The 22,503-nt window shown below is 27.8% G+C and overlaps 1 protein-coding gene across 1 annotated transcript in view; it reads left to right on the forward strand.

Annotated features, from left to right (window-relative positions):
• The window catches only part of LOC100215429 (transcription termination factor 3, mitochondrial), a 28,846-nt gene extending 8,476 nt beyond the window's left edge, over positions 1-20,370 (forward strand). The window contains exons 4-6 of the mRNA XM_065814962.1: positions 19,055-19,336; positions 19,461-19,685; positions 19,776-20,370. Coding sequence (XP_065671034.1) covers positions 19,055-19,336; positions 19,461-19,685; positions 19,776-20,177 — 909 coding nt within the window. The 3' untranslated portion in view covers positions 20,178-20,370. The remainder of the gene's footprint in view (positions 1-19,054; positions 19,337-19,460; positions 19,686-19,775) is intronic.
• Positions 20,371-22,503: the final 2,133 nt, after the last annotated feature.

Here is a 22,503-nt window from a genome sequence, read left to right on the forward strand (position 1 = left end):
AAGTTATAATAATCTCCTTAATCGCTCGGTAACCTAAGTGAAGTAACATGTGTTACACATTTACTAATAACATAAGATACTAATTTATTAATATTTGTTGTATGCCTACGAGTAAAAAAACCTTTTGCTTTTTAGTTTGAATAAACATGTCAAAAACAAAGAAATCCGTTATTAAGAAAGGAATAAGAAAACGAAGCTTTGTTTGGACATATTTTGAAAAAGACCAAAAGAATCAAACAAAATGCAGTATATGTTATAAGATTCTACCTTACAACAGTTCGACCAGTTCAATGCAATCCCATTTATCAATTGATCATTGCATTAATTCAAAAATATCTAAAAAATCAACAATTTTACTCAACGATGACAATATATCCGATATTTAGAGCGGTAATGAAAATAGTTTTGAAGAGACTGGTCATAAAAAATTAAACAAGTTGTTGATAAACTTTATTGTTGGTACTGATCAGCCGATTTCGATAGTACGTCATCCAGATTTTGTAAATTTAGTTAGTGAGTTAGACAAAAGCTGCAAAATGCCATGCATAAATACGGTGAGCAAAAAATTAATTCTATCAATTACGGGCAATCTAAGATCAATTTTAATGCTAGAATTGAAGGGATGTCATTTCATTACAATTACTTGTGATGTTTGGCCATCATTGAGTAAAAACAGCTACCTCGGTGTGACTTGTCATTTTATTGACAAAAATATGATTCTGGTTGACCAAAACCTGGATCTTAGGTTTATGTCTGAAGTAAAAACAGCTGAATATTTATTTAATATGTTAAACGAAATCTTCAGTGAATGATCAATCAGTAATAAGATTTTTGCACTAGTTACTGACTCAGGTGCAAACATTTTCTCTGCAGTAAATAAATTTGATGATAATTTTCTTAAGATTCCATGTGCTGGTCATCGTTTGAATCTTGTGGTTAACGATCTTTTAAACACGAGAGATATAAAAGTAAAAAAATTGAAAAATGGTTCAAAGTGTTACGAAGTAAAGGATTACAACGGTAATGGAAAATTAATTAATAAAGAAATTACAGAAAGTGAAGTTAAAGAAATTAAAAAAATTAACGAAGCCAAATTGGAAATCGCCAAGGTAATTTCATCCTGTAGGCATATTGTTGGTTTATTTAAGCATTCGGAGATGTTACAAAAAAAGTTAAGATAAGTTCAAGAAACACTTCAATATGAAACTAAAATAAAGTTAGTACAGGATATAACTATTTGCTGGAATAGCCAATTCGATATGATTGAATCTATATTAACTAATAAAACTGCGTTGGATATGATAAGCATTGAATGCCAAAATTTAAAAGACTATCTTCCCACTGCTAATGAATTTAAGGTGCTGGAGGATTTATGTGATTTGTTACACCCAATTAAAGAGCTAACAAATTTTTTCAGCGGAAAGAAATATGTTACAGTTACATTTCTGTTTCCAACATTGTATTCTCTACTAAATGGAATACTTGAATCGCAACCCATTTTTACAGAACTAGTTAAGACTTTTCAAAAGGAATTATTAAGGTCTCTAAAAGGGCGTTTTAAATACATTTTTGCTAATGATTTTTTCTTAGCAGCTACTTTTCTTGATTTCAAGTTTCGTAAATTTGAGTTTATCAAAAATGATATCGATAGATATGAATGCGTTACAAAGGCAAAAATGTTTATAAAAACATTTTATGAAATGCATCTAAAAGAATCCGAAGAAATCGATATAGCAATTCAAAAAAATTGTTTAAATAACACTTTAAACTCATCAAACAGCTCAACTGACAATACCATATAAGCATTTCAGCAATCGTCAACGCCACCGTTTGCAAATACTACTACTTTCGTTAACAACAAAAGACGAAAGCCAATCAACTTAATTGAACTTGTAACAGATAAATCATGTTGTCATTTAATTGAAAACAATGATAAACTGGAAAAAGAAATAAACGATTACAGTATGCAATACTTTCAGAGCTACGAAAATAGTGCCATCGAATTTTTCCAAGCTAATCAAAAATTGTTCCAGGTTTTGACACAAATTGCACCGGTAATATTTTCAGTTCCAGCGACATCGGGACCATCAGAATGTTTATTTAGTTCAACCTGTTTAATAGATACAGAGCTACGGAACTTAAAACACTTGTATTCTTTTTTGTTTATCTGATGAGCTTTTTTACTAACAGCTTAATTAATGACAAGTTGTTTTCTTTCCAGTCTTTATTTTTTTTTCCTGATTGGAAAAAACATCATTATTCAATCATAGAGCTGCCACCAGGCCAGGTGCTAGTAGGTGACACTTGGTGGGGTGCAGTTAAAATTTTTGCTAAGTAAAAAAAAAGGTCCTTGTTTTTTGAAATTCGACGACTGACTGGTCTAAAAGGTCTACATTTGCCCGCTTGTTTAAAAGGGTAAATTTTTCCGACTAAATGCACAAAAAATGCATTGAGGAGGGAAGGGGTGTGAACAACTTTAAATTTAAGTAATCTCCGTCACTGAATGGTTTAGAATTTGTAACTAAAGAGACTAATTTCATAGCTTGCAACAGTAGCATTTACTGTTAAGATAGTGCCTCTTTTTAACAAATCTTGTTGTCCAACGAACTAATTATAAATTTGTTTTTTTGTTTTTTACCCTAATTCGTCAAGAAACTGGTTAAGTTTTTTAGATTTTTTAAATCATGGTGCCTCTTTAAATTATATTCTTTGCACACTAAAACAGATTCATTACATACTAAGCATACTGGCACCAAATTAAATTTACCAAAATGGTATTATTATGCTATATATACATATATCTCTATATATAACATATATATATGTATACATATATATATATATATATATATATATATATATATGTATACATATGTATATAGATCTATAGTTTGTTGTCTTTGGGAAGAGCGGAAGGAAAAAAGTGATTCTTACGCCAACACATACGTCACTTTTAATTACTTTTGACTTTCGTCCAACATTTGCGTGTTGGACGAAAGTAAAAACCATTAATTTAATTACAAATAAATTGTTTTTTAAAAAAACCACAAAAACGCAAATTTAATTAAACATTCTGAATGTTTTTAACAATATAAACAATTTTTTATTTTTATTTTTTTTAATAAAATGTTTTTATTTTTAATTTTTTTAATAAAATGTTTTGATTTTTTTTTTTTTTTTTTACTGTAAATCATGCGCGGAGTGTTGCTACATTGACTATCTTATAGCCTGACTCGCAAGGGAGTGCTGCTACATCGACTGACAAATAGCCTGACTCTCAAGGGAGTGCTGCTACATCAACTGACAAATAGCCTGACCGGCAAGGGAGTGCTGCTACATCTACTATCTTTTAGCCTGACCCGCAAGGGAGTGTTGCAACATCGACTGAGGGTTTGGTTGGGGCAGGCAGTAGTCTATCAATTAATAAAAAAAAATAATTCTGGTCTTGCATTTTAATTTTTACTTTTTGTCAACAAAATATGGAAAAAACTTTCGGACAACATCTACGGGTTGTATATATATATATATATATATATATATATATATATATATATATATATATATATATATATATATATATATATATATATATATATATATATATATATATATATGTATATATATATATATATATATATATATATACATATGTATATACATATGTATATATATATATATATGTATATATATATATATATACATATATGTGTGTGTATATATATATATATATATTTATATATATATATATATTTTATATATATATATATAATAATTATTTTTGAACGCTGAAAGATAATACTATGAAACTTAAAATTTGTCAATGAATATAAGTCTAGTTGAGAATAGTACAAAAAATATTTCATCAACTTTTTGCTCTCACGTTTGGGGCAGGTGGGGCCACAAATTTTAGGGCTTATTTGTTCCCAGCCTCCAATAATTGCCATTTTTTGCAAAGCATCCTTATTTAATATAAGTATACCCATATAAATGTTTGGCGTTTGCTTCATGTTTGGAAGTTAGCTATTTCAAAGACCAAAAAAAGCTGGTTCTGGCTCTGTGTGTATATATATATATATATTATATATATATATATATATATATATATATATATATATATATATATATATATATATATATATATATATATATATATATATATATATATATATATATATATATATATATATATGTATATATATGTATTGGAATTGAATTGGAATTGAAATATATATTATTAATTATTTAGTTTTCACTATATTATTTGCTCTACTAATTATATAACACGCTGTATTGAGCACTCTTACTGGAAATATTAACACAATTCCTACTATATATATATATATATATATATATATATATATTTATATACATAATTATATACATATTTATGTGTATATATATATATATATATATATTTATATATATATATTTATATATATATATTTATATGTATATATTTATATATATATATATTTATATACATATATTTATATACATATATTTATATATATATATATATATGTATATATATATATATATTTATATATTTATATATATGTATAATAAAAGGTCTACCTGCTGAAACACCCCGAGGTCAATTATTTAGGCGCCCGGTTATTTTAATATTATTATGCAAATAAAATATAATGTATTAAAATTACTTTTTGGAATAAATTTAACTTTCCAAAATTCTTTTTTTTTCTTCCTGAAATTAAATAAACTTTTCAAAATCTAATTTTATTTTCGAAATTAATCTAGGTTATCAAATATTGTTTTGTTTTTTTCGAAATTAATTGCACATTTCGAAATTATTATTTTCATTCGAAATTAATTTCACTTTTCGAAATCCACTTCTTTTTTTTCGAAGTTAATTCCACATTTCGAAATTCTTTTTTCTCTTTCGAAATTAATATCAGTTTTCGAAATGCACTTTTTTTTTTTTTGAAGTTAATTTCACTTTTCGAAATTCTGATTTTTCTTTCGAAATTAATTTCACTTTTCGAAATTCACTTTTTTTTTCGAAGTTAATTTCACTTTTCGAAATTCTGTTTTTTCTTTCGAAATTAATTTCACTTTTCGAAGTTCAATTTTTTATTTCGAAGTTAATTTAACATTTCGAAATTCCTTTTTTATTTCCGAAATTAATTTGGCTAGTTCGATTATTTTCATAAGTTTTTATAGATTTCGGAAAAAAAAAAGTATTTTGGTACCGTTTTAATAGAAAATTTTCGAAATTTGCAATTTTGTTAATGCACCCTAATTTTATATGGAATTTTGGAATAAATGTTTAAACAAAAAAAAGGACAAATGATAAATAAAAAGTACAATTGATATATTAAAGTATAACTAATAACTAAAAGTCATTACATACATCATACAGCTCGTGCTTGCAAGATAGGAACATTTCGAAATGTGAAAAACCTAGACTATAAATTAAGAACATTAGAAAATATAACATTATTTGTGTAACATTTTTCACTGACCATACCTTGAATGGTATGTTTATCAATTTTGAAAAACAAACTATTAAATGCTCTAGTTCTTGAACATGCAACATATAGTTGCCCATGAGAAAAACACGGTTTTTTTACTGACGATGTTTCAGAACTAAAGGTAAATTAGAATCTGATGGAGCCAACTGAATTCGAGGAACAAATACCCGTTTACCACCGGAAACACCTGTCAAAACCTCTGCATCAATATAATTATTTTGAAGAGCACAAACTTTCATTTGAGTGCCATTGCATAACCCAGCTTTGAAATCTAAATTTCTAAGTAGCATAATTACACAACCAATTTTCAATTTTAAACAATGAGGAGGCATACCTGAATTTCTTTCATTATGTCATCAGTCTCAATTTGATCTGGCCACTTACCTTCCCGTGGTGTCTATCGTTAAAAATGATTACAGGTAGTTTCTCTAACTGCTTCTAATTATTCACTAAAAGCCAATATAGCATTTGATATTACTATAGTACAATTGTTTATATCTCATTTTTTTTATCTTTAGTGTTATTATTTCTTTCATTTTGGCGATGATTAACATTATCTTGATCAAGCCTATTTCTTTCATTTTGGCGACGATTAACATTATCTCGATCAAGTCTATTTCTTTCATTTTGGCGACGATTAACTCCATCTTGATAAGCCTTTTTCTTTCATTTTGTAAATGATTAATTTCATCTCGTCTAAGTCTATTTCTTTCATTTCGGCTACGATTATTTTCAACATGCCTTATAGCACTTACATCGTCTTGTAAATACATAACTTCATCTAGCCTATCATCCATTTCAATGTCATTATTTTCATTAAACATATTTATCAAAGCAACACTAATTATTTCTTTGTTTTACTACTCTAAAGTTAACAATAAAATAAAAAAACTTAATAAATAACTAAAAAAATCTTATTCAAAAAATTATAAAATAAAGAAACCAAATAAATGCAAAATAAAATTAATTTGCCATCATCAAAAGTAATACACCTGTATTACTTTTTCTTAAGTTTATTTAATTAAAGTTAAGAAAAACCTTCAACCATATTAGCAAAGACTTATAAAAAAAGTTTAAATTTATTTTGTTTCTAATAAAAAAAATTTAGAAACAAACAAATATCATTTTTTATTAGAAACAGTAAAGTGTTTCTAATAAAAAAAAAATATATATATATATACACATACATATATATTCATACATATATTCTTGGAGTCGCGGACAGCGTCATAGTTCATGTGTTGAGAGAAAACATTGAACAAAATGCATAATAAAACTTATAAATGCGTTATGTACAAAACAGGTTATTAACGCAGGTTTGTAAATCCCCCCCCCTCCAACACACAAACTATGACGCTGCTGCAACTTCAAAGTATATATATATATATATATATATATATATATATATATATATATATATATATATATATATATATATACATATATATATATATATATATATATTTATATATATTTATTTGTTTATATATATATATATATATATATACTAGCTGGAGTTACCCGGCGTTGCCCGGGCCAATATTTAAACTGGCTTACCTGATATCTGTACACAAAAACGGGCCCAAAAAATGGGGCCCATTTTTGGGGCCCCCTGACCCCGGGGGTCGGGGTACGGGGTCAAAACCCAGCTAAAAACCTTCTCCCCCTCGAGGACTACCCCCATGCCAAATTTCATCGAGATTGGTGGATTTCTATAGAGAATAAACAAACAAACACACACACAAACACACATTGCCCTTTATATATATTAAGATTAAGATAAGATAGCTGGAGTTACCCGGCGTTGCCCGGGCCAATATTTAAACTGGCTTACCTGATATCTGTACACAAAAATGGGCCCAAAAAATGGTCCCCCGGGGTCAGGGGGGCCCATTTTTGGGCCTCCTTGACCCCAGGGGTCAGGGTACAGGGTCAAAACCCAGCTAAGAACCTTCTCCCCCTCGAGGACTACCCCCATGCCAAATTTCATAGAGATCGGTCCGGCGGTTTGGATTTCTATAGAGAACAAACAAACACACACACATTGCCCTTTATATATATTAAGATATATTGAACTATTTATTAGTGAAAACATGAAATCCAAAATTTTTTTTATAACATATATAGTACATTTTATAAATAAACCTCTACAATTTTCTTGGTACAACAACTCGTTTATGATTAATAACAACTCTGCAAACATGAATTTTCTAATAATCTAAATCTTAATAAATTATAAACAATTAAACTTAAATAAAAATGTATGGAAATGATTAATGCTTTATTAAATATAGAAAAACAAACATATAATAACACAATTATATCCTATACCACAATTCATTCATGCAAGAGAAATTATTATACACTTATTGAAAAGCCAGAAACATTTTTTTCAAAGAGCAAAGGTTTTAACAATACTATAGATAAATTTTATTTATAACAAAATGTTGTCATGGCTTTTATCCCAATTATTAAAAGCATGTGAAAGCATGAAACTACCCATAAATATCTTTTAACGGTAGACCCCATCTAAGAATTATAGTAACTTATATTTTCAATATTAACATCTATAACACGAAGCTTTAAATTTAAAAGTACAATTTAAAAAAAGATTACAATAAAGTAATTACTTAATAAAATTTTAAAAAGATTTTATATTACCTATCATTTCAAGCTACTAAACACTATCTACCTTATGTCAACTGAAACATTTTAACTCGTACCATAAAAGGTCATGACTTCTTTAAGAAAACACTTGGTTAAGAAAAGTCTGAAAACTACTTAAAAACTAAGAAATAGTGTATTTTACAGAATACAGAATTGTAACTAATATCGAACAATAGGTATAACTATGCACACTAATAATAATAATATTCACTGTGCTATTTCAGATAAAAGTCACTAATTTATGTTTCTGCTTGAAGAAATTATATTAATGTATTTATATTAAGAAACAAAAGCAGCGAGTTCTAGTAATAAAACTACCTATTAATCATTTTTAACAACAGACACTAACATAAAGATAAGCCAAAGGTAACAATGTTACACAAAAATTTATTAAAGATGTTATGTATTTTCAGAATAGTTATATTGAAAGCTAGACTACACTTAGACCTAAAGCAGTAACACCACTTGACTGGTAAGGTTGACGAATTTTGCTCTAGATCTATATCTCAAATATATTGTGTGTTATAGTTATACTAACTATAAAACACAATATTTTTTTAAATTTTGTATAACATATAAAAACACCTCATTTAACAATCATGTACACATTAGATACATTTCATACTATTATAAAAAGGTTTATATAAACACATTTATAAAACAACTATATAACATATATCATCACATACACATACTTATCAAAAACTTTTTAACTTTGAGCATAGTATAAACATATATGCAAACCTTTAACAACTATAAAACAACATTTATTAGCATCAATTATTTTTAATGTAACAAAGAATGCAGACTACAATTCACAACATTTGAATGAAAAAGCTGAAACCATTTAAGAACAAAATCAAAAATTTCTAATAAACAAAAATACAGATACCTTAAAATGAAGCATAACACAACATTCTTTTGACAAATTCCAGAAGATTTTTTTTTAATTTTTCTATTCCTTATCATTTTTCCTAAGAATGTAAAATATACATATAGATATAGAGAAATATAAAATAGGTTATTTAAATTTTTATTTTAAACAATGAGCAACATCAATTCTTCTTAAGAATAAAAGTATATTAGCTCTAATTCGCTTGCTGACCTTACTCGAAAGACCGCATGGAACATATAACCGCGCATAAAAAAAGTCTATAAACTACTTAAAAACTAAGAAATAGTGTATTTTACAGAATACAGAACCGTAAGTAACAATACGAACAATGCGTAACTATGCGCACTAATAATAGTATTCACTGTGCTATTTATTTATTACTATTGTAATAAATACTCTTATATTACTATTAATTCTTATATTATTATATAATATTACTAAATAATAAACTCTTATCTGCGATATATCTGTACCAGTTTTATATCTTTTTGTGCAATTGTATGCACCATAATCAAAATTAATCAAAAAAAGTAAGAAAAATGCAAAAGCAAACTTGACACAATGACTTCACTTCGCAAAATTATTTTGGCTCAACTTTAGCTTCAGCATATGTTGAGTTTGCAGGCTCTGGAACAATTGTGTATAATATCAGGCTTTGATTTAAAGTGTTACATGTAGAGCGATTTACATACACCGTAAGCGATTTTACATAGGCAGTAAGCGATTTCGGTTAAGTGACTTTTTATCATTTTTTAACTTTTTAATTATTCTATAAGGGGTAAGATAAAAGAAGGAATTAATTTTAAAAAAAGTCACATTAACTTTTGAATGATGTTTATGTAAAAATATTTGTTACAAAAGTTTGAATGACAATTATGTTTCATTTAAGCGCTATTATTACTAAAAATTAAAATTAAAATTATTACTAAACTAAAAATTAAAAGTTTATTTTTATTTTGTTTTTATTTTATTGTAATGATTGATTTTTTAAGCTTGAAGCAAAGATCATAAAAATATAATTTAATTCTGATAAAAAATATATGATTTAATTTGAAACTAATTTAATAAAAATATATAATTTTATTCTGATAAAAAATATGTATATAATTTTATTTAGATTTTAAAAACATATAATTTAATTTTGATTTAAAAAATATATTTAAGTTTATTAAAATTAAAGTTAATGCTTGGGTTTAACTTAACTGTCAAATTTATTTGAAAATATTACTAAATATTATTCAATATTGAAATTTTATTTGTTCTTAAAAAAAATTAACTCATTTTTATCAGAATTGTTTTTTCAGTTTTCCTTCCTAATCATTTTTTTTTTTTACTCAAAATTAAATTTTAAATAAAAAGCGGCATCAAAAATTTGCACAAGAAATAAGTTATCTTATTTTTTTAATAACTCAAGTTAAATCACAGCAATTATTTTTTAATAAACAATATATACAGAGATTATCTACTTGAAAAAACTTTTTCCAATTTTAAAAAAGTAAAGATAATTTTAAAAAATTTTTTGGTTTATACTTCTGTTTTATTTAGTTGTTTAAAAAATAAAATATGAAAAAGTTTCAATTGTTGTTACAGGTGCATCAATGATACTAATGATACAAATTGTGTTAGTAATTAAAACTCAACACTCATCTGCTCTAGATGGCCAAAAAAGTTTGTTAAAAGGGCTGCACGGGTTTATTAAACGTTGCCATAACATCTTTAACAGATGACAAATTTTAACAATCTGTCATCATCATCATGAAAAGATTTCAATTCCATAAATTTGATTTATACCAATCCAATGAAACGTTTCAACACAGTATTAACACAGAATAAACTCATCAAATTTCAATGTATTAATGTTAGTTTGCTGATTAGTTTGAGAACCTTAATACCATAAAAAGAAAAAATGCCTGTTATATTTACATCTTCACTTAGTCATTTAAAGCTAATACAGGGTTCCCACTCCTCCTTAAAAACCTTTAAAAAAAAAACCCTTAAAAGTCCTTAAATAACCTTAAAAAAAGTTAAAATTTGAATGCTCTCCTTAATTTCTCCTTACTTTCTTTTTTTATTATCTTGGAACTTTTATTAAAGCAAATGGATTATACTTATCTATAGAGAAGCATATAGTTACTTCTTTGATAATTTGAAATTCTATACTTTTGTTATATATATATATATATATATATATATATATATATATATATATATATATATATATATATATATATATATATATATATATATATATATATATATATATATATATACATATGTATATATATATATATATATATATATATATATATATATATATATATATACATATGTATACATATGTATACATATGTATATATATATATATATAACAAAAAATTTTTCCGTATTTTGTTGACAAAAAGTAAAAATTAAAATGCAAGACCGGAATTTTTTTTTTATTAATTGATAGCACTCCCTTGCGAGTCAGGCTAAAAGATAATCGATGTAGCAGAACTCCGTTGCAAGTCAGGCTATTTGTCAGTTGATATAGCAGCACTCTGTTGCGAGTCAGGCTATTTGTCAGTTGATATAGCAGCACTCTGTTGCGAGTCAGGCTATTTGTCAGTCGATGTAGCAGCACTTTGTCAGGCTATAAGATAGTCGATGTAGCAACACTCTACACATGATTTACAGTAAAAAAAATAAAAATAAAAACATTTTATTAAAAAAAATAAAAATAAAAACATTGTTTATATTGTTAAAAACATTCAGAATGTTTTTAAAAACATTCTGGTCAATTAAATTTGCTTTTTTGCGGTTTTTTTAAAAAACGAATAATTTGTAATTAAATTAATGGTTTTTACTTTCTTACAACACGCAAATGTTGGATGAAAGTCAAAAGTAATTAAAAGTGACGTATTTGTTGGCATAAGAATCATTTTTTCCTTCCGCACTCCCAAATGCAACAAACTATAGAACTATATATATATATATATGCTTAATTACAGCTAAATGTATATACTTTGAGGAAAAAACCATTAGCTAGATATTAAATAAACTTGATATTAAAAAGATTGTTGTATGTTTTTCACTAATTACCTGTAGATGCCTAAAAATAATAGTAGTTTCCGGGATATTTTGTTAAATAATGATAGTTACTCTTCTTGGCTTCTGAAAGATAAACATCCCAGCCTTGCAAGATGCAAAGTTTTGTTCTAAGTCATTCTCAGTAGCAGCCATCAGTATAAAGGCTCTTGATGTACATGCAAGAGGAGCAAAGCACATAAAGCGATGCCTAAAGAGGGTTATCTTGTTTCGTTCAAAGAAACTTTGCAATCAGTACCATATAAGCCTTCCACATCAACACAATTTATCATAGGAAGCAGTTTTGAAAGCAGAATTAATTTGGTATTTAAATATTGTTCAAAGCAAATACTTTTTTAGATCAAATGAGAATAAGTCTAAACAATTTGCTTCTATCTTTCCAGATAGCAAAATTACCAACGACCTTTCCTGTGATCAAACAAAATCTGGCTATGTTGTAACTCATGGTCTTGCCCCTTATTTAAAAAAAATTCTTATAAAAGATCTTAACAAGCTGGATAACTTTGTAAAAGTTATAAACTTCGTAAAAGCTCAAGTTGAACAAGGATTTAGCAGCAACAAAAGTCTGATTGATGACAATATGTTTCCAGACACTATCATCTCCTTACATTTGATTCAAGATTACCTCGCATTTCATGGGTTCATGACTCAAGAAGTTGAAATTTATTAGGTAACTACAAACAAGCAAGAAAGAAGTATTTTGATGATCAAGACTCAAAAGCCCTGTTTGTAGAAAAAACAGTGAAAATGGAAGCAAAAAGAAAAATAATATAAGATATTGAAATAGCCAATACTGAAATTAGACAAACATTATCTATGATTGAGAATTTACAGAAGTCATTTGATGAAATTGGATTCTGTGCTGAAAAAAGGATAGCCTTAGGTTTATGCTTTGAATGTAGGTAACTTTTTAGTTTATATCACTCAATGTAATGTCATTATTTAATGATTCATTTATTGTATTTAAATGACATTAAAGCTATCAAAATCTAATGCGAAATGCAAAATCTAATGCATTAATGCGAAAAACAAGAGTTACTTAAGAAGCTATTTGTTAAAAAAAAGAAACTTGTTGAAAAGAAAAATTAACTTATATGTTGACGATGATGATGATGATGATGATGATGATGATGATGATGATGATGATGATGATGATGATGATGATGATGATGATGATGATGATGATGATGATGATGATGATGATGATGATGATGATGATGAGGATATATTATATATATGATGATATATATATATATATATATATATATATATATATATATATATATATATATATATTAGGGATATGACTTTTTTGCAACCTACTAGGCCTGTATCGTAATTCAATGAACTTTTATGTAAAAAGAACGAATAGATGTTTCATTTTGACATATTTTGAAAAAAGGTCACCCCAAAACCAAAAAATCGAATTTTCAATAGGTACACTTTTGTACAGTAAATGAATATTAAAGGCTGAAGATGTTGTAAGAGTCATACTCCTGTTGTTATTTTATTTATTTATGCAACATGTACTGTGATATAACAAAAAACATTATGTGATCTATAATTATACAAGTATTACAAAATTAACAGTATCAAAGCGTCTAGTACAACAATATACATAACTGTCTGTGTCTATAGGCCTACTGTGTTTAGTACATGGGTCACATGATGCTCACGTCTCATAAAGAGTCTAGCGCTTATTACTTAGAATGAATCGAAGTTGCAGTTTGTCTTTCTTTCTGCAGGAAGCATACAGGTCTTGCATCACCTTGATTGCACGTTCAGCTATCTGATTACTTCGTGGTATGTCGATGGCGGATGGCTCTTTCTTCCAGTGATTTTTGAATGACTGCAATGCCTTTTTGTAAGGCTTCAATACATCAGATAAATTCTTGAAGTCATTGTCATTGTACTTTTGACTACTAAACCAATGTTCTGCCCACTCATATGAAATGAACCTGCAAACCTTCTCCAAATTCTTTCTCGCTTCAGGCATAAGAATGAACGCCAGAATGGCGAGAATGGCTCTTGAGTTCCATCTGGCATTGCTCATATTAGGAATGTTCTGAAAGTGAATCAGAGGGAAGTTTCTTTGTTCTTCATAGAACCTAAACACTCTTGTTAAATGGTACAAAAACTTCATATCGTCTCTCCACCCTGATTTATCAAGAATTTCTACAGTTCCATTCACAAACTTATCCTTCAGTTCATCATACTTATTCAACAGTTCAGACACAAATGGGTATTCAATGTTTGGAGATTTGGTATCACCCCCAAGTTCTTCGTCCATCACCAGACGGAGAATCCTGTCTAGTACGTGATGCTGACAACCGATAAATTGTGGTATTGTGACACCCTTTAATTTAAACATACGTTGCAACTTCACAACAACTCCATTTCTCTTCCCAGTATTGACGTTTGTTGTATCAGTAATGATCATCTTAATTGAATTCCACAAATTGTATTCATCAATAAGTTTGGCAATTTTTTCAGCAACAGTTTCAGCTTTGCCATCTTTTAAACGCAGTGCATCAAGTTTCACGTCAGTTCTTTCATTCTGAAGTACAACTACCTGATATTCCTTATCATCTATTCGTTTGCCGTCAAAGTGTAAGGACCACTGTTCCATTTTAAGTTGTTGTATCATTTCTTTTTTTAATTTACCTGCCTCTTTGAATATGGACTTGTAAATTGCTGATTGACTTGGAGTTGGAATATCAATACCTTGTTGTGATAATACATTGCATATTTTAGCAGCTTTCTTTGTGGAAACTCCACTTGATGTAACCATACTTACAGCAAATTTACTTTTGTAGTGCTTTCTAGTTTTTTTCTGAGTGTCCTCATCATCGTCTTTATCACCGTCGTCGTCTTCATCATCTTCACTCTTACTTTTGCAGTTTTCAGATTCAGTACCACTGTCTGTGGTAGACAGGACTTGTGATGTGGAAGGTATTGCTGTTCCAGACTGGACTTTCCTTCTCTTGGAAGGGTGAATGGTTTCTTTACTTGCCACTTGTCCTGTTGAGTACCCCACCTGTCCTTTACTTTCTTTTTGTAGGTGGTATAGACGTTTATCTTCCGAGGATAACCACTGGCCATTCACTTTCGTGATGTCAAATAATGCATTGAGAACATCATATTTTCCACGCTTGACACATTCATCATAGACCTTCAGCACCTTCATAAGCTTTGCTCTTATCACTTGATCAGACACACGTGGAAAATTCAGTTTATTGTCCCACAATTTTGTAATTTCCTTAGAAATTTGGTCTATTCGTTCTTTTCTTCCTTTAACATATGCTCCGAGAAACTGGTATCTTCCTACGATCTGCAATTGAAGTGGTATTCTGGATTTTTCATCGAGTGAATGTTCTTCTACAGCCACGCTTCCTCTTCTTCTGTGTGACTCTTGAAATCTCACCAAATTTTTAGTCCAAGTCTTCTTGTTCTTTGTTACTGTGGTATGACTTTTCTTGTGAGACATCATATAATATTGTTACGACTTTACGGATAGCTGAGCGTAAATATCCGTTTAATAAAGTCGTTTAATTAATAAAATACTTTAACTGTATAGTAATCCAATTATAGTTCGATAATCCAGTCAATGTTGATAACAGTTCGATAATCCAGTCCGTATCCTAACGATAATGCTACAACTACTTATACTTCGTACACTTACAGCGTCTTTAGTTCGCTACAGTAGTTCCTTATTAGCTCAGTTACACGCAGAGTACTTCATAGAACTATTCACATTATCAACACTGAGCTCTGACAGCAGCTCGCTTATATAATTATTTAGAGCTTCCAGAATGTTCTACTAAGTTCTATAATCTTCTACAGTCTGTTACAGTCGTCTATATCACCGTGGTAACACAATGACGTCATCACATAACAATTCCAAGTATTTGCCGGCACACGGCCGTTTCGTTGCCATGGTAACGTGTGGCGTTATATTTATAAATTCATAACAAAATAATGAAATAAATAGAATTAAGCTGAGAATTAAGCTTAAGATTAAAACATCGGTCAAAAATGAATGTATAAAAATGGTAAATCAAATTTTTATTTTGGGGGTGACCTTTTTTTGTTGCAGAAAGCTATTTGGGCCTTTTTTCATGATTTTAGGTAAAAGTTCATCGATTTATGATACAGGAAACATTTTATTTGAGAAAAAATTAAAAAGTCATATCCCTAATATATATATATATATATATATATATATATATATATATATATATATATATATATATATATATATATATATATATATATAAGGGTGGAGCATGGCATAAAAAAAAAAGTTCAAAAATCAATATTCCAGAGACACGAATTGATGTCTATTAATTATAAGGTAAAAGTCTAAAAATATTTTTTGATTTTGATGAGATCTTGAGGTTCCTCTTTAAATTCTAATTTCTTGATGGGACCTAATATTTTTAAATTTTTTTTTTCTAAACCATATCAACCTTGGACTCAAAAAAAGCAGAAAAAAACGCTTGTTATATATATAATTTTATTAAAAAAATTTTTTTTTTTTTAAATATTTGCAAAAATATACCTAAAAATATACCTGTTTTGTTGAAGAAGGGTATTAAATGAAAAAAATGACTCTTTTTTTATTTTTTATTTTTAAATAAAAATAAACATTTTCAAAATCAGCATATTATTCTACTTCTTTTGAGTACCAGGTTGATATTGTTACCAGGTTGATATTGTTACCAGGTTGATATTGTTACCAGGTTGTTATTGTTACCAGGTTGATATTGTTACCAGGTTGATATAGTTACCAGGTTGTTATTGTTACCAGGTTGATATTGTTACCAGGTTGATATTGTTACCAGGTTGATATTGTTACCAGGTTGATATTGTTACCAGGTTGATATAGTTTAGAAAAAAAAAATTTTCAACAATATTAGGACCTGTAAAAAATTTAGAATCCAAAGAGGAACCTCAAGAACTCATCTAAATTAAAAAAAAAATGAGTTTTTTTTTTCACCAAAAGACATTGATTCGCAGCTCAGGCAAATCAAATTTAGAAAATTTTAAAAATTGCTTTACCCTTCTTGTTGCAGGAGTTGTTTTACTTTTTAAATCTTTTCATGATGATTGCAGATTGTTATAATTTTGTTATCTGCTATTTCAGATCTTCAAATTAATTCTTCTCTGGTGTCTTCTTACAATTAAATCTCTTTAAATCAGTTTTTCAACAATAAATTAGTTTATGACAAGCATCATTTGACAGTTTTCCAAAATCACACAAATCCATTCTTATTGTAAAACTACTACTAAGTTCATTTCAGATTAAATTAAAAAAATGAGAAACCAAGAGGAATTAATATAGTTAATGCAACTTGAACACTATGGTATTGGGAAACTAAAAAGTAATTGATTTCTTTTATCTTTTTTTGAGAGTAAAAGATAATTTTTTTGTCTCTTTAACAAGGTTGTTGGGGTAATACAATAGTGGTGTAGTAGTAGAGCGCTTGCTTTATAAGCAAAAAGTTCCAAGTTTGATCCCCACCATATCCCTGGTATTACTGCGCTCAACTTGTTTCTCTGCTCAGCAACCTTGTTCGTCATGGTTTGTGTTTTGGAGTTATAGCCTTAAAAGAGGATTGTAACCACAACTAAAAGTAGCCTCCTCGACTGTATTGGTCTTCTTATTAATGTTAATGATGAACTTAATAGGTAATAAATTTCTTTTATACTAGTGTAATTACATGATTTTTTGCACAAGTTTGTCTGGAAAGTAGTGAAAAATCTATTGCAAAATTCAGCTAAAAAAAAGTGGGACAAGACCCAACCCCCCATGCTGTCTTGGAGCCTAGAAACAATTTTTATATGCATATTTATCAGCGCTTCAGAAATCCCAACAATTTCATAGTTCCAGCTAGTCAAAAAGGTTGTGAAAAATCAATTGCAATATTTTGCTACTAAAGTGGGGACTGTGCCGTTATCCAAATATGGAAATCCATGTTTTCTGAAAGAATGTGTAAAAAAATTTTTTGATATCATCAAGGCCACATAGTTTTTTGAGCATCAAAATCAGATATATAAATAATTGCCTGCATTTATTTAAATTGATAAATATAAGTACTTAATAATAATTTTTTACATTTCCATTTATTTCATCGGATTCGTCACCACTGAAAATAGCCAGTTTAAATTTTTAAGTTAAAAGATCAAATAATTTTAAAGTAATCTAATTTGAAACCTCTAAATAAATGTTGCAATTCTGAGGGGACATAAGGGGCCTGGCCAATATCTACTAAAAGTAAAATGGTCATATTTTTGGATCTTCTCGGAGCTAGGGGGGTTAAAATTTTCAAGGAATTCTTATCTTACTAAGTACTCTTAACTAAAAATCAGCAAAATCTGGGATGATGACATTTTTGAAAATTTCTGGTCATTCGACATGGAATTACCCAGCAGTAGTGCTTACTTAAGGTAGTAGTATTAATGTTTGTAAATATCTTTGAAATAACTTTTTCTGAATATATGATTGATTGAAATAGACACACACTTTAGTGGATTTAGATCAGTACCGTCCTAATATATAATTTTTTTTTTTATGTGCTATCTGAAACTTGGTTTTTATATATAAACTAAATAACATAATTTAACAACTAAATACATCAAAAATATTGAACTGAGACAAGTGTAAGAGCTTGGTGTAAATCCTGAAAATTTTGAATATCAGCATAGCATTTTTTTTTCATACTTTTCAATTTTTATAATTTTAAATACACCTGAAACAAAAAATAGATAAAATTTTAGTCTAATAAATATATGTATGTATGCATCTATGTACGTATGTATCTATGTATGTATGTATGTATCTATGTATGTATGTATGAATGCATGAATGTATGTATGTATCAATCTATCTATCTATGTATGCATATATATTTAGTTATTGCGTTTTACCGAAGAAAAAGATGTATGTGAAAAAGATGAAAGTGTTTCTCAAATGCAGAGAGTTGCAAAGCTATTTACAGAATTAGGATTTACAATTGAAGAATTTGAGAAATTGTTAGTTAAAAAACCACGAATTTTGGAGCTATCTAAAGCAAAGTTAACGTCTAGAATAAATAGTTTAAAAAAAGCTTCTTTACCTGAAGATACTATAAAGAAAATGATTCTTAAATGCCCCTCAGTCATCCTTTTAGACTTGGAAACATCTTTGCCTAGTAAGGTATTGCTATTATTCAAGGGTTATATTAGAAAATGTTGTTTTTAGGATAGTATTTGATATTCTTAGCTTTCTATTGATTTTTTAATCTTATGATAGTCATTCATGGTTTAATACATTTTTGTAGCTTAACCTGCTTAAAAAAATTGCAATAACACCTCATTTAACACAAGATCGTTGCATCTACCTTGTGCAAAAGTGTCCATCGCTTTTATTAGCATGCAATGAACAAGATCTTAAAAATAAAATTAACAGCTTACGGAGAATTGGGTTTAATAATCAACAGTTAAATGAACTCATCATGAAGCACCCAGCATTATTAACATATAGCGTAGAAGCAGTAGAGGAAAAGGTAATACATTTTTTCTGTTTTATTTTTAAAAATCAGCGACATTTTTTTGTCCGAAAAGAATTGGTTTAATTTTTTGATTGTTTTTGTTAGATCAAACTGGTTCATGAGATAATGGGCGGAAGTTTAGTTTTATTTATTAAGTTTCCTCGCATCTTTTCTTCGTCAACACGACGGATAAGGGAGCGCTACGAATATTTAAAGGAAGAAGGTTTTCTTAAAGATAATACTTATCTGTCTGAAAACAAAATCCGTGCTATTGTTATCACAACTGATATTGACTTCGTTAGTCTGCTTTTAACAAAAGGTTCACACGAAGGCGATGAAGAGTTTAAAAAGAAATTATTAACTCGAAAGTTAAATCAATTTAAATGGTTCCAAAAAAGTTTTTTGGAAAATTTCGGCAATGATTTGACCAAAAAAATAATAGAAAAAACAGACGACGACGAAGACAATGAATCTTTTAATACGGAAGAGGTGGATATCAAAATTTGATTTATATATATATATATATATATATATATATATATATATATATATATATATATATATATATATATACATATATATATATATATATATATATATATATATATAAAAGAAAATCTAAATATTCACAAATTTATAAAATTATTTGAAAATATTTTTTTTCATTTTGATTTGTAGAAAATATATTACTACGAATTAATATATAGTTGTCTCAGATTTTTGAAAACTAAATTCCTACTGCTTTAAAATACTCAGAAGAAAAATGCAAAATATTTTTACTCTGGTGATAGTAATCCCAGAGATAGTGACCATCTAAGTCAAAAATGGTTGCCAAATTTAAGTTTTTCAAAAAAAAATTATGTTTTTGTTTTTCTTGCAGTGTTTCGTGAATAATTTTTTTTTTCTGCTAATTTATTTATATATTAAAGAGTATCAAATTATATATGTCTTAAAATGCTCAAGGGGAAAAAAAAAAATTTTTTCTTTTTCCGGATGTTTTAAATCACAACTTCCAGCTTCCGTGAACTCGCAAAAAATATAGTATCAAAAAGTATCGACCAAACTATTATTAAATAATGTGGAGTTGAGTCTATTTTTAAGAAATTAAAAAATTACCTGCGACTATTTCTATTTGAAGTTTGCGCTACCTGAATTATAGCCAATTTTTTGTTTTCCCAAGCGATAATTTATCAAAAGTCTACATAAGATTTTGTATTCAATAATTGGTTGAAAATGATTGTTTATTATTGATAATTGACATTTAATTAGGTAATTATTTGCATATGTGTTATCCTATGCTCAAAATTAACATTCCATGCTTGAAATTAACATAATTTAAGAAAAAATTGAAAAGTTATATATTCTACTAAAATTAAAAGCAATGGATTTCACAACTAAAGATAATATTCGTTGTTTCAAATATTCAACAAAATAAGAAAATATAAACAATGCTTTACTTTTCATAACTTCTAGAGTTAGTATGAGTGGTGGTAAAAAAGAAAACTTACAAAAAGTTAAATGGAGTTGAATCGAATTACCAAAGATTTTGAAGAGATTCATCAGGAAACAGTTGTTTTTTTTTTTGAAAAGAAACACGAAAAATGGTTAAATCAAAAGTTTGAAATAGACTTTTCGTCATTGGAATTGGCACAAAATATAAAAGGCCGACCAAAATGGACTAATTATAGTGTATATAGCACACATAAAATATCTGCAACTACCAAAAATAGGTTTTGTTTGTTAAAAGTGAATTCATTAAAAATGAATGCGGATCATTAAGAATACAATAGTTCAATAAATTCACCTCCTAGTTTATGAACTTTACATTCGTGGTATTTGTTTAGAGTTAGAAATTTGTCGGCTTTAAGTTATTTGAGTGATTCGTCAGGACACCAAGTTTCTGTTAAGCAAGTCATATTAAATAAATAATTACGTTCGTCAAACGAATGTTTTAGCTTGTCAAAATTGTTATTTATACTTCTTATAGTTACGTGTACCACCGTAAAGATATTATTAATGATCTTAGTTCATTTTAAAAAGTTTCAACTAAAAACTGTGAAACAGGTTTGCGACACAGATTTGGATTTTTAAATTTTCATTAAAAAAGTGCAAACTTGTGTCCTAGAAGTTAATAAGCAAAGTTTAAACATTTACAAATTAGATGAAATCGTTAAAGTATTTCAAAAATACTTGTGATGTCATTAGTAAAAAGAATTTATATTTAATTATTTTCTAAATTATTGTTTTCTAAATTCAATTTACTGATCTTTCTCCTAAAGAAATAACATGCAATAATGTTTTAAATCGACTTCAGACACTTGACCAAAACAAAGCATATGGTCCAGACAATCTTCATCCGGTACTGCTCAAAAATTCATCAAATGCTTTTGCTTTACCACTAACATTAATTTTTAGGGAATCTTTAGTTACTGCTTACTAGTTATTAGTCAACTGGCGATTCAATTTAGATTTGCAAACGTAACTCCACTTAACAAAAAAGGCGATAAAACAGTTGTAACAAACTATTATCCGGTTTCCCTCAATTCAAGTATAATGTTATGTATTTGCCAGTTAGTAAAAATAAAATTTTACAATCGTAATTAATAAAAGAAAAATTTACATGACTAGGGCTAGAAGAAGACAAAATTAGTCTTATCAATAAGCCCCGAAAAATGCATCATTATAAAATAACATTTTCCAAGAAAATGCAAAATATAAATAAAATATAAAATGTTTTACAATATTTAGCTTTAAAACTTTCAAAATATTTAGTAATTTAAAGAGTTAAATTTAAGAATTGGTTAGTAAAGTAAGAAATTATAAACTAAAAAAT

The sequence above is a fragment of the Hydra vulgaris genome, chromosome 13 (genome assembly GCF_038396675.1).
Source record: "Hydra vulgaris chromosome 13, alternate assembly HydraT2T_AEP".
NCBI lineage: Eukaryota > Metazoa > Cnidaria > Hydrozoa > Anthoathecata > Hydridae > Hydra > Hydra vulgaris.